The 19994-nt window shown below is 37.1% G+C and overlaps 1 protein-coding gene across 4 annotated transcripts in view; it reads right to left on the reverse strand.

Moving 5' to 3' along the window:
• DPP8 (dipeptidyl peptidase 8) overlaps nt 1-19994 on the reverse strand; it is a 66985-nt gene that overhangs the window by 4178 nt on the left and 42813 nt on the right. For 2 of the 4 annotated variants that reach the window (XM_077881520.1, XM_077881519.1), the window contains exons 13-20: nt 16373-16452; nt 13378-13530; nt 12968-13103; nt 11545-11690; nt 7326-7472; nt 5940-6092; nt 4544-4686; nt 3449-3560 (exon numbers count right to left, since the gene is read on the reverse strand). In XM_077881520.1, coding sequence (XP_077737646.1) covers nt 3449-3560; nt 4544-4686; nt 5940-6092; nt 7326-7472; nt 11545-11690; nt 12968-13103; nt 13378-13530; nt 16373-16452 — 1070 coding nt within the window. Of the gene's footprint in view, nt 1-3448; nt 3561-4543; nt 4687-5939; nt 6093-6735; nt 6894-7325; nt 7473-11544; nt 11691-12967; nt 13104-13377; nt 13531-16372; nt 16453-19994 lie in introns of those variants that run through there. The other 2 variants (XM_077881521.1, XM_077881523.1) reach the window with 2 other exon arrangements.

Here is a 19994-nt window from a genome sequence, read left to right on the forward strand (position 1 = left end):
AACAACAACAAAATCAAAACACAAAAAGTGAGAATTTAGTAATACATCTCCTTCCAATGCTTTCCACAGAGTTTCAATGGGATTAACGATCTGGAGCACAGCCTCTCCGAGATATTACACACACGTATCCAGTATAAAGGCCCCTCTCTTCACCCTCAGGCTTACAGGATTTATCTATAGATCACTAGGTCTCCACGTGTGATCCACAGACTTCTGGGGTCCTCAGAAGCCCTTTCAAGGGAACACAAGGTCAAAACCACTTTCAGAACAATTTGCCTCATTCATTGTGTTGGCGTTTTTTATCAATAATGCAAAAGCAATGCTGGGTAAAAGTGCCAGGGCCTTAGCATGAATCAAGGATATGACATTAAATTGTCCTAGATGTTACAGTATTCTTCATCACCACGCACTTGTAGTAAAAACCAAAAGTTTTTTCAATTGCACCCCCTGAATTTAACCCTTTTTAAATGTTCTGTGGTGACAAAATGGGAAGAAAGCAAAAAGCAATTCTGCGACAGGATATCTCAAGGAAAAGTACTTAGGCAACTGAGTTACAAGCTGAACTGTAATGTTCGCATTTTCAACTTGAAAGAATGACGACAACTATGGTGATTCAGATTTGGGTATCTGGTAAATATGTGCTCAGAAATGAATGAAGTGAGCTGGTCACTTCAAGGATAACACTGACAATATTTATTGCCAATGATAAATTTTGAGCTTTTTAGTATATGTGTTGCCAAAGAGAGCACAAATTTTGAGCTTTTAAGTAAAAATTAGAACTCTGGAAAATTTGTATCTACCACTACAAGGTCAATGAGCTTCCCCATACTTACAAACTTTTCTGATGGGATTAGAGGTAGTATATGTGATTTTAAAAAATACTGTGTAATGAAATGAGCCAATACTGAGAAGACTGATATCACACAGATGACCAATGTATTTGTAAAAGATCCATTTGAAGTACAGGATCCAAAAATCCAACCTTTTTTTTTAAAAGGATTTTATTTATTTATTCATGAGAGACATACACAGAGAGAGAAAGAGAGAGAGAGAGGCAGAGACACAGGCAGAGGGAGAAGCAGGCTCCATGCATGGAGCCCAATGTGGGACTTGATTCTGGGTCTCCAGGATCACACCCTGGGCCGAAGGCAGGAGCTAAACTGCTGAACCACTGGGGCTGCCCCAAGACCCAACAGATTTTAATGTAACATAGTATGAAATGTTTATAGGTTATGGCTTCAGATTCCACACTAAAACTAACCTTTAAGAAACTAAGATCTGTCCAGTTTTGGTATAGTATTGAAGAAGAATATCCAAAAGAAAAAAAAAAGAAGAAGAATATCCACAATTATCTAAAGTATTCCTCCCCCCCCTTTTTTTTAAAAAGATTTTGTTTATTTGTGTGTGTGTGTGTGTGTGCGTGTGAGAGAGAGAGAGAGAGAGAGGTTATTTGTGTGTGTGTGAGAGAGAGAGGGAGAGCGAGCGAGCATGAGCAGGGGAAGGCAGAGGGAGAAAAAGAGTCCCTGCTGAGCTGAGAGCCCGATGCGGGGCTCACTTCCAGGACTCTGGGATCATGACCTGGGCCAAAGGCAGACACTTAACCATCTGAGCCAACCAGGAGGCCTTCCTCCCCTTTCTTAACTACATAGTCTGTGAGGCTGAATTTTTTTCATACAGTAGTCCCCCCTTATGCACAGGGGACACACTCAAGATCAACAACGGATGCCCTGAAATCTCGGATAGTACCAAACCCTATAGATATTGTTTTCTTCCCATACGTACATACCTATGATAAAAGTTTTGTTTATAAATTAGGCACAAGAGATTAAAACCAATAATTGATAATAAAATAAAACAACCATAACAACACATATAATAAAAGTTACCTGAATGCGGTCTCTCTCTCTCAAAATATCTTGTATTCTGCTCACTTATCTTGTGATATGAGATGATAAAGTTCTTATGTGATGAGATGAAGTGAATGACACAGGCATTGTGATACAGCGTTAGGCTGCTACTGACCTGACATTATGTCAGAAAGAGGATCATCTGCTGTTTTTTTTTTTTTTTTTTTTTTTTTTTTTTTTTTTTTTTAAGAGAGAGAGAGACAAAGCGCATAGCATGGGAGGGGCAGATGGGAGAGAAAGAATCCTAAACAGGCCCCACATCCAGCATGGAGACTGACACGGAGCTCCATCTCACAACCCTCAGACCATGACCTAAGCTGAAATCAAGAGTTGGACGCTTAACAAACTGAGCCACCCAGATGCCCCAAGGATTGTCTACTTCTGGACTACAGCTGACTGTGGGTTAACTGAAATCTCAGAAAGCAAAACTGTACATAATGGGAAACTACTGTATACTTTAGCCAAAACGACACTTCCCAACAGATTGCACGTGGAAGCAAATATGAGAATCCAGGTGTCTTCCTTAAACCAGACATTAAAGGGATTCTATGAAAATGTAAAAATGATGCTACCTCTCTCAGTATTTTTTTGTTTCTTTGTTTTGGAAAATAGCTTTTCTCCTACACAAAAACTTATTTTTGTTAATATGTAATAGTTTATTATTATTTTTAAAAAAATATCTGAAGTTTTTCTTAGCTTTAGGGATGGCTAGCTGGCTCAGTTGGAAGAGCACGTGGCTCTTGATTTTGGGGTCATAAGTTCGAGTTCCATGTTGGATATAGAGATTACTTAAATAAGTAAATAAACTTAAAAAATAAAAACACCAAACTTTCTCTGTTTTAATATCTTCTATGAGAAATACTGACAGACACAACCCATATAAATGAAAGCTCTTTGGGATGTATAGGGGTCCTGAGACCAAAATGCTTGAGAACTGCTGCTAGACAAATAGCTCACAGTTTACCGACATAAATGTCAACTGAAACATAAAAGAGGAAAAAGTAGTATTTTTCATTTCTTATGAGCACATAATCTGTGAAAGAAGTACAAAGGAGGAAGAAATGAACAGGTTACCTTTTATTTTTATTTTTTATTTTTTTCAGGTTACCTTTTAAAACCACTTTTTTGAATAATAGAGCAATGGAGGTATAGTTAATTTGTGGCTTTCTGTTCCAATGTCAATCAGGTCCTACAAATCCTTTAAAACAGTGATATCAAGTAGCATTTCCTTACCCTTCCAAGGGGAAGAAGAAAAGCAAAGGAGGATACTGAATAGACTCCTGTCATCTTTTCCATGATGACAAACTGAAAACAGCTAGAGATACACAAGTCATAGAATCCAACAGGCCAGTTCTAAGCCCAACTTTGGCAGAATTTTAATTTTTACCCAACTGAGGCACTATTAACTATGCCTATGACTTCAGATGTCTTAAGCAGAGAGTGGTCACAGCTGAAAACTCAGCCTTACTCCATAGTTATTATATTTCAAAGTAATCAATCACTAATTACTACGTAATTCAATTAGAAAATGAAGAACTCACCTGTAAATCATATGGCTTTCCAGCCCTCACTAAAAAACTCAGTAATATACTGGTGTGTGCAAAATGGACATTCTCATCCAAGAATCCATGTAAAAGTAGTAAACGATTTGGTCTGGAGAAATGGAAATATTAGAGGATTAGGCAAAATAGAATATTTAGGGGGAATCCCTGGGTGGCTCAGCGGTTTGGTGCCTGCCTTTGGCCCAGGGCGCGATCCTGGAGTCCCGGGATCGAGTCCCATGTTGGGCTCCCAGCATGGAGCCTGCTTCTCCCTCTGCCTGTGTCTCTGCCTCTCTCTGTTTCTCTATCATGAATAAATAAATAAAATCTTAAAAAAAAAAGAATATTTAGGAAAACTGCTTAAGGCCTTTAATCATAACTATTTGTTAATATTATAATTATATATGTATAGAACTACATATAGTTATATAATATACAATAGAATTATATAAAAACATGTAACTATATAATAGTTAATATGAATAAAGCTAACTTCTTTGTACTGTCATGTTAAAATAAGAATTTAACATTTTCAATAATAAATTTGTAATACAGTAACCAGATACTACACGTAATGAAAATCATGCGTTCAATTTCTTATGAAGATATTAGCATATATCAATAATCATAGCATTTTCCTAGGGAAAGAAAATCATAAACATTATCTACAGAATATATTTAAGCAGAAACAGAATTTTTTTCTACCTTGAAACAGTTATGTACTTAAACTTCTTTCAGCACAGTAATTGCTTCAAATATACCTTGTTTAAAAAACCCAAATTATAAGAACTGGCCTGTAATTCAGCTTTGAGAAATAGCTATGCTATTTGAGAATCTATAAAATATTAGTCTCGGTTTTGCAGTATTTGCATTTTTCGTTATTACTTTTTAAAAGATTTTACTTATTTATTCATGAGAAATACAAAGAGAGAGAGAGAGAGAGCAGAGACACAGGCAGAGGGAGAAGCAGGGCTCCATGCAGGGAGCCCGACATGGGACTTGATCTCGAGACTCCAGGATCACGCCCCGAGCCAAAGGCACACGTTCAACTGCTAAGCCACCCACCCACCCAAGCATATTAAAGCTTGAACTTACTCAGAGGGAAACTTTTCTGCTTGCATGGCCACAGATCCTAAGTAATAGCCCTGTTCATTCTGGTCAGGGTGGCCCATATAACGTTCTGTGTAGCCTGTATCATAGAAGATCCACAGAGTAACTGGGGCCCCAGCAATGGCAACCTACATAAGACAACAGCAACAGTTAAGTGTGGTCCAAAAAAGAATGGCTAGCAATAAGAATGTGTAACTGCAAATTTATAGGCTAAAATTATCCTTAGGCTTTAGCCTCACAACTGGTGCATACATGATCTCAGGCAACTCAGAAAATCAAAGTGGAGTGCCAAGGTCAAGAATTTGATACTTTGTGAGTCAGTTAGCTTAATGTTCCACAGGCATGCCACATACCAAACCCTTAACCTGGGCTAGATGAAATATACACACGGGACCCCTTTGTTAAAAAGGGAGACCGAACTAGAACACATGAATGCCTCAGTGTAAACTCATTCCTGCTACTGGGGGAAAAAGGTGTGATAAGTGTCAGCTTTATATAGGAAAAGCAGTCATTTCTATTTTTCTTCCTTTTCTTTTTGGTTTCTATTGGCAATACAGAATTTTTAACAGTGAATGAAATATATTTAAGCACGAAACACTTTCCTCATTTTAAGGTTCCCACACACAGTTTTATACTTAAATATTCTAATTACTTTCTTGACGGCTGCAAGCCTATGAAAATTATGGCAGTTTTCAGAGTTTATTATTATAAAGACTATCTGAATATACATACAAAAGCAAAAACCCTATCATTTCCATTCTTAAAATTATTTTTCACCCAAAGATAAAATCATGTTATTGAAATACCAAAAAAAAATTTCATAATTGCCATTCTCTTAACACTTTTTAGCATCTTTATATATTTCCTTCCAGCAAATTTTTGTAGGAAATTGTTTCTAAAATCATAACCATCACTTATATATATATTTAATATGTTATTCATTCAATCAAGATTGATTCAAGATCTACTATGTGCCAAGCATTGTGCGTGGCTACTGAGGATATATCAGTACACACAAATCCCTGCCCTCTGAGCTTGCAGTACAGCAACTAAATAATTAATTATAATCTAATACGTGTGTATGTGTGTGTTTTACTAATCATGACTATCTTCCATAATCTTTGGCATGTCTATAAATAGCCAACAACTGGTCATCAAGTTGACAAGTGTGTTTTAATATAGATAGTAGATATCTCACATGGCTATCAGTAGTTGACAAGATAACATCTATTATCTCACATGACTGTTAGATACACAAACCCTAACATTTTATAACATTGCCAACTCTGTAAACCTTTAGAAAATAGGCACTTTCCCATATCCTCAATTTATAGAAAATTCTACCCCACTGCAAAAAGAAGTACAATAGGAAGTCACATACCCTGAAGATATCTGACCTCTGCATTAATGCCATCAGGGAGAGGTATCCTCCATAGGACCAGCCATGGATGCCCACACGATCTAAGTCAATGAAATCATATTGAGAAGCTAGATACTGGAGTCCTTCCACCTGATCGTCAATCTCTATTTGACCCTGTCAAAAAAGGGAGAACATTTCACTGACTCTGATGAATAGAAGTCTCATTATCAGAGTGCTTTTAAAGCTGATAAATGTTTTTTACTAAAAATAACTGTAGTTTAAAAAAAAATTCATTATCAATTGAGACTCTGTTGCCTGAAAAAAATTTTAAAGTCTATTTAGAGATAGGGCCTATAGTTTCTGTTGCTAGTCAACCCTAGAGTTTAGTTAACCCTTAGTCACAAAGTTCTTTCCTCCTGAGACCCAAACTGTTTCTTGCTATATGGGTATTTCCTCTTTCCATTTGTTCTGTTGTCTGCTAAGAGGTCAGCATTTTCCTTGTAACAAGCCTTCCTATACCCAAAGACAAAAAATTAGCCCCCTTAAGTGGTTGACTAATTTTACTTCTTTTTAAAACTTAATGCAGTAAAGCAGAAGGAATTACTCTTGAGGTCTTATTCTCCTATTTCCCCATCATCTACTTCTAGGAACTGAACACAAGCTATTTCTTTAAACACCTATTAAATCCTAATTCCTATAATCACCACCCTGTCTGTATTACTAGGCCTGCCAGTGCACACAATCTCACTTTACTGAGCCAAAAACAAAAATAAAAACCAAAAAACTTACATGAGAATACAACATAAGGTCAAAGAACTGGGTGTGGGAGAAAATCCCATGTCTTACTCAGCATGTCCAATACACTGGCAAACACAGTAACTGCCTTACTGTGTAAAAGGAACATCGGATTCTCATCATTTCCCAAAGCAGCAGAAAGGACATGGGGCATCTCTAAAAGGTAGCATTTAAAGCTTCCTGTAGAGAGAAAGAGGCTTGTCACAAGGAAGGCACTAACCAGTTGGTTTCTCTCTTCACAGAGGACAGAACAAATCTCATTTATTCCTCTCAATAGGTCACAGGATGCTGAAAACTATGGTGCTGCTTTCTGACTAAGCTGGACATACAAAATAGAGAGGGTTTTTCTGTGTAAAACTGGTTCTATCTCAGCTCCCCAAAGTTATATACTGGTAGACAGGTAGATGTGAGTTAGCCTAGTGAATATCAAGCTGTATCTTCCCTCCCATCCCTGTACTCTTAACACAGACACACAGAGGCAGACACACACATTCTCTCTCTGTCTCACTCACAGCCCCTTTCCCCAACACTCACTCTCTGGGATTTCACATCAAGCAATGAATCAGAAAATGTAAATGTCTTTAAAAGAAAAATGTTTGTATGCTCACACACCATTTTGTATTTAAAGGCGCCTTCAAATTTAAGCCCTCGGTGACAGGATCCCCTGTTGTCTATCACTACAACCACATAACCCAGAGAGGCTAGGGTATTCAAGCGGAAATACTTGACTCCTTTAAACCGATTATTCACCAACTGCACCTGAGGAAGAAATACAACTTCAGTGAAATTTATTATATGGTGATACAAAAAAATATAAGAGGCAGGGTACTATGAAAAGGAGAAAGCTTGAATTTCTGGTATTATTTTGCTTTTAAGATGAAATTATTTTCTGGTGGCAAGAACACTTATCACAAGATGTACCCTCTTACCAACATTTTAAACGTACAATATAGTATCATTAACTACAAGGCAATGCTGTACAGATCTCTAGAACTTACTCATCTTGCATAATTGAGATTTTGTGCTTGTTGATTGGAACTCCCTGTTTCCCCTGTCCCCGACTTATTTTTAAACTTACTTAAATTTTTTCATGTTTATGTTGCTTCTTTTTCAACTTCACACTCAAGGTTCAGGGCAATTACTGAGCAACTACAGACTTTAAAACTGTAACCAAGATATTCATTACATATGAGACAAAAGATTTAACCTGCCCCATTGAAAAAGTTAATAAAATCATTACTGCTACCCCCAAAGAACTGTGTCATTCAAATGACAGAGACAAGGATAAATCAGGTCATTTTTATTCTCTGTCTCTTCGGGGGTTGTCCCTGGTCAGTAGCAGAAAAATTTAGTTGCTTTTTTTAAGAGTTATTTATTCAGAGCAAGCGAGCATGTGAAGCGAGGGGCAGAGGAAGAGGAAGAGAGAAAATCATTAGCTCTGCTGAGCATGGAACTCTATGCAGGGTTCAATCTCATAGGCAGGGCTCAATCTCACAACTGTGAGATAACCACCTGAGCTGAAACTAAGAGTTGGGTGCTTAACAGATCTGAGTCACCCCAGGCGCCCCCCAAAATGAAAAGTTTTTTCTGACTGAAACCAATGGGAAAACCAAATCAGCCACTTAATTAAGAATCAACATCTTCTTCAAGCAATGAATGTATACTGAGCATTTACTGGGATAAACTGGGGTGTGTGTGCTGTATGTGTGTAGATAATCTTTTTCTTCTTGAATTTCTGGATATTCAGTATCACTGTAACAACTGTCAAATTGGTCTTCCTGTTTCTACTCTTGTCCTCCTATAGTCTATTCACATGGTAGATGGATGATTTTAAAATGCAAATTATGTAAGACTTTATAGCTTAGCTCCCTCCAATGGTAGAGTTTAGATCTCATTCGAAGATCCTTACCATTGCCTTTAAGATCTTATATTATCTGGCTATTTCTCTGACCAGTCCTTTCATAACAAATCCCTACTTGTACACTATACTCTAACTTTATTATCAATTATTCCTAGTTGATTCTAATCCCCAGGACCTTGATATTTACTGTTCCCTCTGTCTGGAATGCTCTTCCCTCAGATCTTTAATGTAGTTCACTCCTTCATCTCATGTACTCTCAGAGACCTTCCCTGAATTTCCTATCAGAATTATCCTTTTAGTCTCTCTGCCATCCTCTTTCCCAATAATTATTTAAAACACTTCCATTTTATTAAGTTGTATCATTTATATGTCTAGTCATTTATTATTTTCCTCATTAAGCTCCATGAAGGTGGGACATTAGTCTGATTTGTTTGCTATGGTATCCTCACTGCCTAGAATAGTACTTTGTACATAATAGGAACTCAATGCTACTTGCTGAATGAATGAATGAAAAATGGAGATAGGAGAATGAGGTTTTCGCTTTCTTTTTAAAAAGTTTTTAAATTATTTCCAGTATAGTTAACAATGTTTTCCCTTTATCTCTTGGGAGGAGGGGCAAAAGGGAGGGAGCTGAAAAAAGAGTATTTAAAGAAAACTACTTCAGGGTTCCCGAGTAGCACAGTTGGTTGGGTGTCCAGCACTTGGTTTCTGCTTGGATCCTAGTCTCACGGTAGTGGGACTGAGCCCCATGTCCGGCTCTGCACTCAGCAGGGAGTCTGCTTGGGGACTCTCCCTCTTCCTCTGTGCCATACCCTTGCACTCGCGCTCTCTCTCTAAAATCAATAAATCTCTAAAGAAAAAAAAAAACAAAACTACTTCACATCTTTGCCTGTGGTCATGCACAAAAATGGCCTCAAATGCCTATTATGAACATTTCCCCCAAGAGCCAGTGTTTGTGCCTAGGCAGCCAGAGGCCTGCTCCTTCTGGAAGAAGGTACTTAAACATAATGCCCTTTGGCACTGAGAATTCTAAAGTGTCCTTCGGTATCAATTCTTCAAAACCTGTGTCCTGCTATCACTTAGCCTGCTTTCTTGTGCATTTATATTTATAGAACAGTGTCTGGCACATAGGAAACACAACATGGATTTGTTAAAGAAACATTTAAAAATATACAGCTGTTATCAATAAAAGGTTAAAGAACTAAGCCTAGATGACTTTAATCAGAAATATTTGCTTTTCTTGGATTTCACTTCTGTCAACTATAGACATTGCTATACTTAGTGACAAAGTAACTCACTTCATGTCACAAATTGTGACTCTTGCCAATCAGCAGATTCCCACTTTGACCTGAATATATGCCAAGAAAAAACAGAGTCTGGACTGATAATAAGATTTAATCAAAGTTAACAAGGCTTTGTGTGCTATTAAAAAGATCTGGTCTTATATTAAAGAGCCTCTTCAGTCAACAAATAAGAGGATGAATGATTTCCCAATAAGTTGAAAGGCCAGAGTCATTTTATCATGTAGTCGCATGGGGAAATTTCTCTGCAAAATGAACAGAATATTCTGAGAAAGAAACTATTCCAGTAAGTGTAAAGAAGTATTTGTATTCATAAGTGCTACAAACAATTGAACAATTTTATTTTAATTGCACTGGTTAAGACTTTTTAAAAAGACTTATTTATTTTTAGAGAGAGAGCAAAAGAGCAAGAGAACAAAAGGGCACACATGGGTGAGTGTAAGTGGGGCGGGGGGCAAAGGGAGAGAATCTTTCAAGCAGACCCCACACTGAGTGAAGAGATCGGCCAGGGCCTTGGCTTAATTCTACAACCCATGTGATCATGACCTAGGTCAAAAGTGAGTGGGATGCTCAACCAAGTGAGCTACCCAGGCACCCCAAGACTTTTTATTATGATAAAATATACATAAAATTTACTATTTCAACCATTTTAAGTGTATAATTCAGTGACATTAGGTATTTACCCTGTTATATAACCATCACCAATATCCATATCTGGAATCTTTTCATCATCTCAAAAAGAAACTCTGTATCTTATTAAATAACTCCCTATCCCTCCCCCAGTCCCTAACAATCTCTATCCCACTTTTAGTCTCCATGAATTAGCTTCTTCTGGGTACATCATACAAGTGCAATCAAACAATATTTCTCCTTTTTTGTCTCTGGCTTATTTCACTTAGCATAATGTCTTTAAAGTTTATCCTTGTTGTACCATATATCAGAACGTCATCCCACTTTATTAATCAATCAATCAATCAATTAATTAATTATTTTTTGTCATTGTATTTAAGTCTGAAAAATATTTGTATGGATATACCACATTTTGGTTATTCATTCATCTATCAACGGACACTGGGTTGTTCCCATCTTCTGGCTATTGTGAACAATGCTGCATAATGAACATGGGTTCATTTGAGAGAGAGAGAGAGAGAGAGAGAGAGAGAGAGAGAGAGAGCGCGCGCACGCAAGAGTGCACGAGCCACGGGGAGAAGCAGTGGGAGAGAGAGGGAGAAGCAGACTCCCCACTGAGCAGGGAGTCTGACATGGGGCTCAATCTCCGAACCCTGGGATCATGACCTGAGCTGAAGGCAGATGCTTAACCGACGGAGTCACCCAGGCACCCCTCTAAACAGGAATTATAAGCCAGAGTCAGTAACAGCAGAGGCCCAATAATGCTCAAATATTAACTTGAATAATTGACTAGACATTTAAAAAACAATTCTAAAAAATATATATGTATACATAGAGATGTATGTATATAAATATGCCCACCTAAAAGGTGGGTGGAGAATGAGTGAAATAGATAATGGGGATTAAGGAGTGCACTTATTGTGATGAGCACTGGGTGATGTACAGAATTGCTGAATCAGTATACTCTATACCTGAAACTAATAAAACACTGTATGTTAACTATACTGGAGTTAAATAAAGTTTAAGTAAATATGCCCACCTGAGGACCACCATATATGAATAGCACAGTAGGGTATTTCTTTCCAGGTTGTAGATCATGAGGTTTGTACAGCATCCCATACAACGTAAATCCAGTAGTACTTTCAAAAGAGAAAATCTCTGGAGGGGTGTAGTCAGGAAGAGGACCTGGGAGGAGGAGATAACAAAAAGAGTATGTAAAAGGAGTTCTTATTGGAGCTCTGCAATCTGAGAGCAAGGAAAAAAACCCATAAACCCATAACCACACACAGAATAACCGACCATCTCCCTTTCAAGTGATAAGCAAGAAATTAAGTAAGAACATTTATCTTTAAAAAAACAAAATCTAATAAACATATCAAATTATTTCAAAAGTAGATACACAATATTCTGAATAATCCTTGGAGCCTAGGAGGTATTTAGATATGAAATTATACAAATACTCTGTGCTTGATTCAGTGTAACTTGATGATGGTTAAGCCATATACCTGATTAGAAACTGGAAGCACAAATTTAATTCAGTCAATTTAACTTGCTCAGAGCCAGTGCTCAAAAAACATTTGTTTCTGATCATTAGAGAATTAGCCTAACCAGGACCCAAAACAGTAACTCACTGTCAGTCTTTGGTTTACCAAAGATATACCGGACCTATCCTAAGTCTGTGTATACTGGATAATGTTACAATCTAAGCAGAGATCACCACCATATTACAAATTCTACTTGTGGACATTAGAACATACCCTGTGGCTTTGCATTAATTTCTTAATCCCTTAGCAGATATTCATGAATAAAAATACTTAACAGGAAAAAAGATCTGGGGACAAAGTGGATTAAAGATACATAAAATTATTCCATTTTTTAAGAAACCAAGCATTTAAAAAATAGATAATTCACAGTGCTCTTCATTCCCACATAGAACTAGTGTTCTATCTTTTATTAAGATGGCCATTGCAAGTGTTTTAAAAGTTAAGAAAGCTACCAGCTGGTTATTCCCTAAAGCTGCAGCTTCCCTGCTCAGAGTCTTACTAGTTCAGTGTACATTATCTTCATTTGAGAAATCACCAAACATGTGAACAAATCATTCCTAGCTGCTACTATGACTATTTTATTCTTAAGTTTCAAAAAGGCCCTCCAGGGATGCCTGGCTGGCTCAGTTGGAAGAGTGCGCAATTCTTCATCTTGGGGTCATGAGTTTGAGTCCCACACTGGGTATAGGAGATTACTTAAAAAAAAACTTCAAAAAGGCCTTCCAAACCTGCTCCTGCCTACAGTGGGAGGTAACCCATCTTACTTGGTGGTTGACAGAATAGGAATGATGGGATCAATCAGGAACTCAGCAGCTCAGGGACAAGTGGTGGTGAGAAGTGAGAAATGTGGACATACGAAACAGGTTTAGTGTACTTATGTATAATCCTACTTGAAATCAGGTTCAGGGAAATGAGTACCTGCTGAATCCAAAATGGTGGCCCAAAATTCCTTTGTTTTGCAAGTTGGGTCATCTTCAGGGCTTGAGAGCTTGTAAAGGGACACACAGTGTGGATTCTTCTGGTTACTATACTTACTTATAAAGAAGTCACAATGCTAGAGAAAGGAGAAACAATTACTTTTTCCCCATGGAAAAGTAAAAAAGGTGCTATATCTGCACTGGTGCTAGAGCAGGAGTATGGTAAGAGTCTGACCATTTATGTCCATATACAATGCTGACGTTAAGAGTAGACTTTTTAAAGTTTTTCTTCAGAGAATCAGACTTTGACAGGCCAATTTCACCGATTTTCACATTATTCTAAAGGAGTATTACATGAGCAGAAGGTTTTTTTATAGGATAGGAAACCCTTTTCCAACAGGGACTTAATACCTGGCTGATGCAGCAAGAGTGGGAATAGCCACGGTCAGTCAGCCTTGTCACCTCTCCAGGATTTACATAACTGACCACATATAGGTGATGTTCTAAAGGAGAGTCCTTGGTGCCTTCAAAATATACCAGCTTCCTGACTTCATCAACCTGGATCTGCCAAAAAACAACAATAGAAAAATCAGTGCTAACGGGACCTTGGCCAAGCTAGTAACTCGACAAACAATTCCCAATTTCATTTAGAAACATTTGAGTCACTCTTTCACTAGTGCCTCTTAAAAATTTTTTGCCACCAATGTTAATAAACCTGAGTTGGTTTGCTTATGACTTATACCTAAGAATAAATCTCTTTCACAAGGAAAAAGGACACATGAATTGCATGCTATTATTAGTTTCGCACATGGTCAAAATGTGCGTTTTCTTAAAATTCAAGAGTTAGTTCATTAAAATGACAATACTTTAAAGGGAAAAAACATACCTGTATCACCCCTTAGGTCAACCATTCATGCCCACTTAAAAGAGTCTCATTTTAGAATCTTGTATATCTCTTAGTGCAGTATTATCTTAAGTAGTACTTTTTTGGTCTTTTGTACAAACTTGCAAAAGTGTTTTATCTAGTCGGTTGGGAAATAACTGAACTCAATTACAGTTTCAGTACTGGTAGAGTTTATAAATAAGTATGGATAAGATTTTTAAGTCTTCATTTGGAACTCAAAAAAACTGTAAGTAAACTCACAGCTGAATTCTTCCCAAATTACACTTAAGAGTCTAAATAAATAAACAGCTTTTATTATCTGTTTAAAATATTAGCCTACTCAGTGTTTAATGAAATTCAAATTTTTTTTTTTTACACAGAAAAGAAAACAAAGATACATTTCCAAAAACAAGTATTTTTAAATGCCACTTTTTCTCTAGGAAGCTGCTTCTTCATTACAAAATATTTTTCTAGCTTACATAGGTACAGAAATAAACACAGTTGAGATTAAGTAGGGCTACGTGACACATGTATATAGAAAGGATACAAGTGATAGGAAATGCCAGAACAAACATTCATGAAGTTTCATAGGTATGTGTTAATCTGTGCAAAAGGTCAGGACAGGTTCTGCTCTTGACCTAGCAGCTGGAGTCAGGCCTTTCAAAACTGAAGAAATAACAGGTTAGTTTCTGACCCCTGATTATAATGGCTCTTTTCTTTGTTTTCTGTAACTATTTTATTAGACAGAAGTATCAGAATAATCTTGAAGGGCTTGTTAAGCAGATCGCAGCATTCCACCACCAGAATTTCTGATTCAGAAGGTCTGGGGTAGGCCCAAGAATTTACCTTTCTAAAATGTTCCCAGGTGATGCTCAGGCTATGGGTTGGCCCAAGGACCATACTTTGAGAACCACTCCTCAACAGTGAGGAGCACATGGGCTTAAAGGTCTCAAAGCTTGGGGCAGTCTGGGTGGCTCAGCGGTTTAGCTGATCCATGCCGCCTTTAACTCAGGGCCTAATCCTGGAGACCCAGGATCGAGTCCCACGTCAGGCTCCCTCCATAGAGCCTGCTTCTCCCTCTGCCTGTGCCTCTGCCTCTCTCTCTCTCTCTCTCTCTGTGTCTCTCATGAATAAATAAAAAAAAATCTTAAAAAAAAAAGGTCTTAAAGCTTTACCCAATTATTGCCGTTCTTTGGGTGGGAACAAGGTCACGTAAAAGCAGAGGGGAAAGGTAACTTAAAAAAAATAAAGCAAAATAAAGCAAGGATAGAGGGGATGTAGAAGAGTAAGAAAAAGAGGCACAAACAAATTAAGTAAGTAAGCAGGACATAAAGAAGAAAATCGATGCATATAAATGCAAGTAATAGAAGGACATTTAGATTGCCAAAATAAGATTCAGATCTGTGTAAATACAATTCTGTGGATTCCTCAGTATTATCCAACCATTATACAGTAGGAACGTTACAAGAGTGTAATTTTTTGTTATCAGAACTTAGAATTCCACAGTAAGATTCTTCTCAAATGACAATAATATCCAAGGCCCCTAAATGGAAAAAAATATTTTTTGGATATATAACCAGAAGGCCATGTGAGACCCTCAGTGGAAATTAGACATTAATGGTTACCTATGATATTCTAAAATTTTTACCAACAAAACCAAACCTGAGACCCGGATCTTCATTTTTTCTCCTTAACTAGTTTGGGGACTATGAGTGACTTCTATAGTAGCTAGTACACATAATCTTTCATTAAATCTCCAAATCAATTTGAGGAAAATCATAGGCCTTCATTAAATCTTGGTAGCATAATCAACTTAACTGAATGTATCACACACATAAAGGATGGAGTTCTTAGAGCTCTCGGGAAACTAACCACATAACTAAAAGTTCAAATAGACACAAGTACTATGAAAGGCAAAAGAAAAAAATTAGAATTCATTGAATTGCCACAGAAAGCCACAAGCTAAGAGGAAAGAGGTGGATTTTCCTCTTTTTCCACATCAATCTACACTCTGTATGTATGTTAGCCACTTTGTAGATGGTGGATAGAATTTTAAATTTGTGAGATAAGATAAATAGATAAGTGAAAGAGAATCACTACCTCAGAAGTAGTAAATCCAATTTCTAATGTATAGAAATGACATTAAGAGATATAAAAATAATTTTCAAACAATATTCCAACTCACAACTTTTGCAGATTCAGAAAATATGGACCAGCCCTTTCCTTATTAAGTAGCAACACTATATTTGAAAATGGTGAACTTAAGTAATGAGAACACACCTAATACCAGGGCTATAAAATGGGTGACTCATAACTTTTTAAAAATTATTTTATTATTTATTTACTTTTTTGGCGACTTATAACTTAAACTAAGATTCTTCCTTTCTAAACCTTGAGTTCTTTTAGGCCCTAACTTAATATTGTCAAAACACTGGGGTCATATAAAGTTGTACTACTGCTTTTCAGTACTGCATAAATACAGCAAATGTTGACCAAACATATCAGTAGAATAAAAGAGCATACATTAGATCCATGCCGGCCAAGAACTTCCCATTCACCACTGGTAATTGCTATTTCCTCTTTGACAGGACACTTGAAATCACCTAAAGATAAACATAGTTATCATTCAGCACTCTGAATCAAACTATAAGCAAATGAAACAATGAATAACTCTTTTTTTATAAAACTCTTTCCAAAAAGGTATATTAAAAAATTCAAGTTATATCTGAGGTAATGGAATGTTTTGAAACTAAACACAGGTGATGACTACACAACACTGTGAATGTACCTACCTAATGCCACTGTTCATCTTTCTTTTAAAAATATTTTCATTTTTTTAAAGTTATTTCTATGCCAGCGTGGGGCTTAAACTCATGACCCTGAGATTAAGAGTCACATGGTCTATCGCCTGAGCCAGCCAGGCACCCTGCCACTTCATTTTAAAATGTTTATTTAAGGGGTGCCTGGGTGGCTCAGTTAGCTAAGCATCTGACTCTTGATTTCAGCTCAGGTCATGATCTCAGAGCTATGAGACAGACCTGTGACAGGCTCTGCACTCAGTGGGGAATCAGCTTGAGATTCTCTCGATCCCTCTCCCTCTGCCTCTTCCCCCCAATAAATAAATAAATCTTTAAAAAGAGTAAAAGGTTTAAAATGTTCATTTTAAAGTTGTTCATTTAATGTTATGTGAATTTCACCTTCATTTTAATAAGTCTACAGTTAAAAAAATTCTAAGTTATGAGTCTTCACAATACTCTGGAATAATGACAGAAGAAGGATCCACGTAAATCAAGTGAAAACAGCAAAACAGATTCTGATGGCAAAGCCAGAAAAGAACTCAAAAGCAATTGTATTCTTAGACCTAGAAGTCTAATGGGTTGACAAGGCATTTCCTCTAGAAAAGCAACAAACTACTTTAAAAGCCACAAAAGAAAAAAGTTTTATACAGTAAATGCCAACATGCCCCCATCTGTCTCTATGAGATTCTGTCTCAGTAAAGAAGACTCTCTTGGTGGCCAGTGACCAAAGGAGGAGGTTAAAAAAATGGAAACCATTTCTCTGCCTAGCAGCACTATGGAAAGAGACAGATGGGGACAGGATGAGATGGTGAGATGGTAGAGGGTTTTTTATGGTTTTTATTTTTTATTTTTATTTACTTATTTTTTAAGATTTTATTTATTTATTCATGAGAGACACAGGAGAGAGAGGCAGAGGCACAGGCAGAGGGAGAAGCAGGCTCCATGCAGGGAGCCCGATGTGGGACTCCATCCCGGGTCTCCAGGATCACACCCTGGGCTGAAGGTGCCGCTAAACTGCTGAGCCACCGGGGCTCCCCTTTTTATGGTTTTTAAAAAGATTTTATTTATTTATTCATGAGAGACGCAGAGGGAGAAGCAGGCTCCCTGCAGGGAGTCTGATGTGGGACTCAATCCCAGGACCCTGAGATCATACCCTGGGCTGAAGGCACTCAGCCACTGAGCCACCCAGGCATTTAGGCATTCCATGGTAGGATCTTAATTAGGGTCCCAATAAGGTTGAAAAAGTTGATTTATTTTTTCTTAGATGTAAAAATTCAACTTAGTACTTTAAATTTTATGTCCAGAAAATAAATATTATTTAACAATATATATAACAAATACTACTTCACATTATAGCCAGTAGAGGAGTGGGATAATAAAGTGGGTATCGAGAAAAAAGGAAGACTTGGAGCAGAAAAGTCTCAAAAGAAAGGAGGGGAAGGGAAAGAAGAGGTAGATAAACTGAGGAGCCCAGTAAGAGAAACTGAGAGGGAACAAAGAGGTTAGGCTTTGGAAATGACTATTAACTGGGGTAACAGCTTTTCTTACACTCTTCAACTGGAGTATTAGATTTTAAAAGTTACCAAGTACTGTTTTAGTTCAACTACTATTCACAGCTCTTTGACCAGTTTTCATCACTATAATTTCTGGAATTTCCTAAGTGGATTTAATTTATCAAAAACAGAGGAGTTGGTAAGGCCAATTTCACCCTAAGGGCCAAGTTAAACTAAGGCTCTCAATGAAGAGATTCTTCATCTTAGTTATAACAAGATCCAGTCTGCTTAAAAAAATTAGGCTAAGGAAAGTAACAGTCAGAGGCAGTATTTATTTTGCTAGTCCTATGATATAGCTATTCCCCCAATAAGAATGATACTTAAAAGGCCTTTGTTGAGAAAAACAACTCACTTGAAAAGTTGGCAAAGGATTCAGACATTTCTCCAAAGAAGATATACGAATGGATAATAACATGTGAAAAGATGCACAATGCTACTAGTCATTAGAGAATCCAAGTCAAAGACACAATGACATACCACTTCATACCCACTAGGATGGCTATATCCAAAACAAACAAACAAACACACAAAATAACGACTGTTGTCAAGAATGGTCATAAACTGAAGCCTCTGAGCACTGCAGATGGGAACGTAGAATGTTGCAACTGCCACAGAAAAGAATATGATGGCGCCTCAAAAAATTAAAAATAGAATTGCCATATGATCCAGTAATTTCACTTCTAAGGTATATACCTAAAAGAACTGAAAGCAGGGTCTCAAAACAGATATCTGTATACTCATCATGTTCATAGCAGCTCTAGTCACAAAAGCCAAAAACGTGGAAGGAACTCAAAATGTCTATAGACAGATGAATGGAAAACACAATGTGGTCTATACATACAAATTAATATATTCAGCCTTTAAAAGGAAGGACATTCTCACAAATGCTATGACTTGGGTAACACTTGAGGACATTATGCAAAGTGAATAAATCAGACATGAAAAGGCAAATACTGTATAACTCCACTTATAGGAAGTATTTAGAGTAGTCAAAATCATACAGACAAAAAGTAGTTGTCAGAGGTTGAGGGGAAGGAGCAATAAGCTAAACTGAGAATTATTTATTGGGCAGTTTCAGTTTTGGAAGATGAAACAAGTTCTGGAGGAAGAGAGTGGTTATGGTTGCCTAACAATATGAATATACTTAATGCCACTCAACAGTATACTGAAATGGTTAAAATGGTAGATTTTGTTATGTACATTTTGCCACAATTAAAAAAATGGCTATATTGAGTCTGTTAAGTTACAAATGGCAGTTAAGCATATAACACTATCATAAAAGCCTACTATTCCAAAATAAACTCTATATTAATAAGGTAGAAAACTATAACTCAATTAAAAAAACAGAAACAGGGGATCCCTGGGTGGCTCAGCGGTTTAGTGCCTGCCTTTGGCCCACGGCGTGATCCTGGAGTCCTGAGATCGAGTCCCATGTAGGGCTCCCTGTATGGAGCCTGCTTCTCCCTCTGCCTGTGTCTCTGCCGCTCTCTCTCTCTCTCTCTCTCTCTCTGTGTCTCTCATGAATAAATAAAATCTTAAAAAAATAAATAAAATAAAATAAAATAACAAAAACAAATTCAGAAGACCTATTGGATATACCATTTCACTTTTTCTAGGCTTACATATCCATTCTGTATTAGATTTCCCAGAAGGAAAACCATCACTTTTTAAAGATAAATTAACTTCAGCTGATACAATATTTAATTTCACTTTGGGCAACACAATTATATCAATCTGAAGAGCTATAATCATATTAACTTCAGTGTAGATGCATACAAGATTAAAAAAAAAAAA

Source organism: Canis aureus, chromosome 32, assembly GCF_053574225.1.
Source record: "Canis aureus isolate CA01 chromosome 32, VMU_Caureus_v.1.0, whole genome shotgun sequence".
Lineage (NCBI taxonomy): Eukaryota > Metazoa > Chordata > Mammalia > Carnivora > Canidae > Canis > Canis aureus.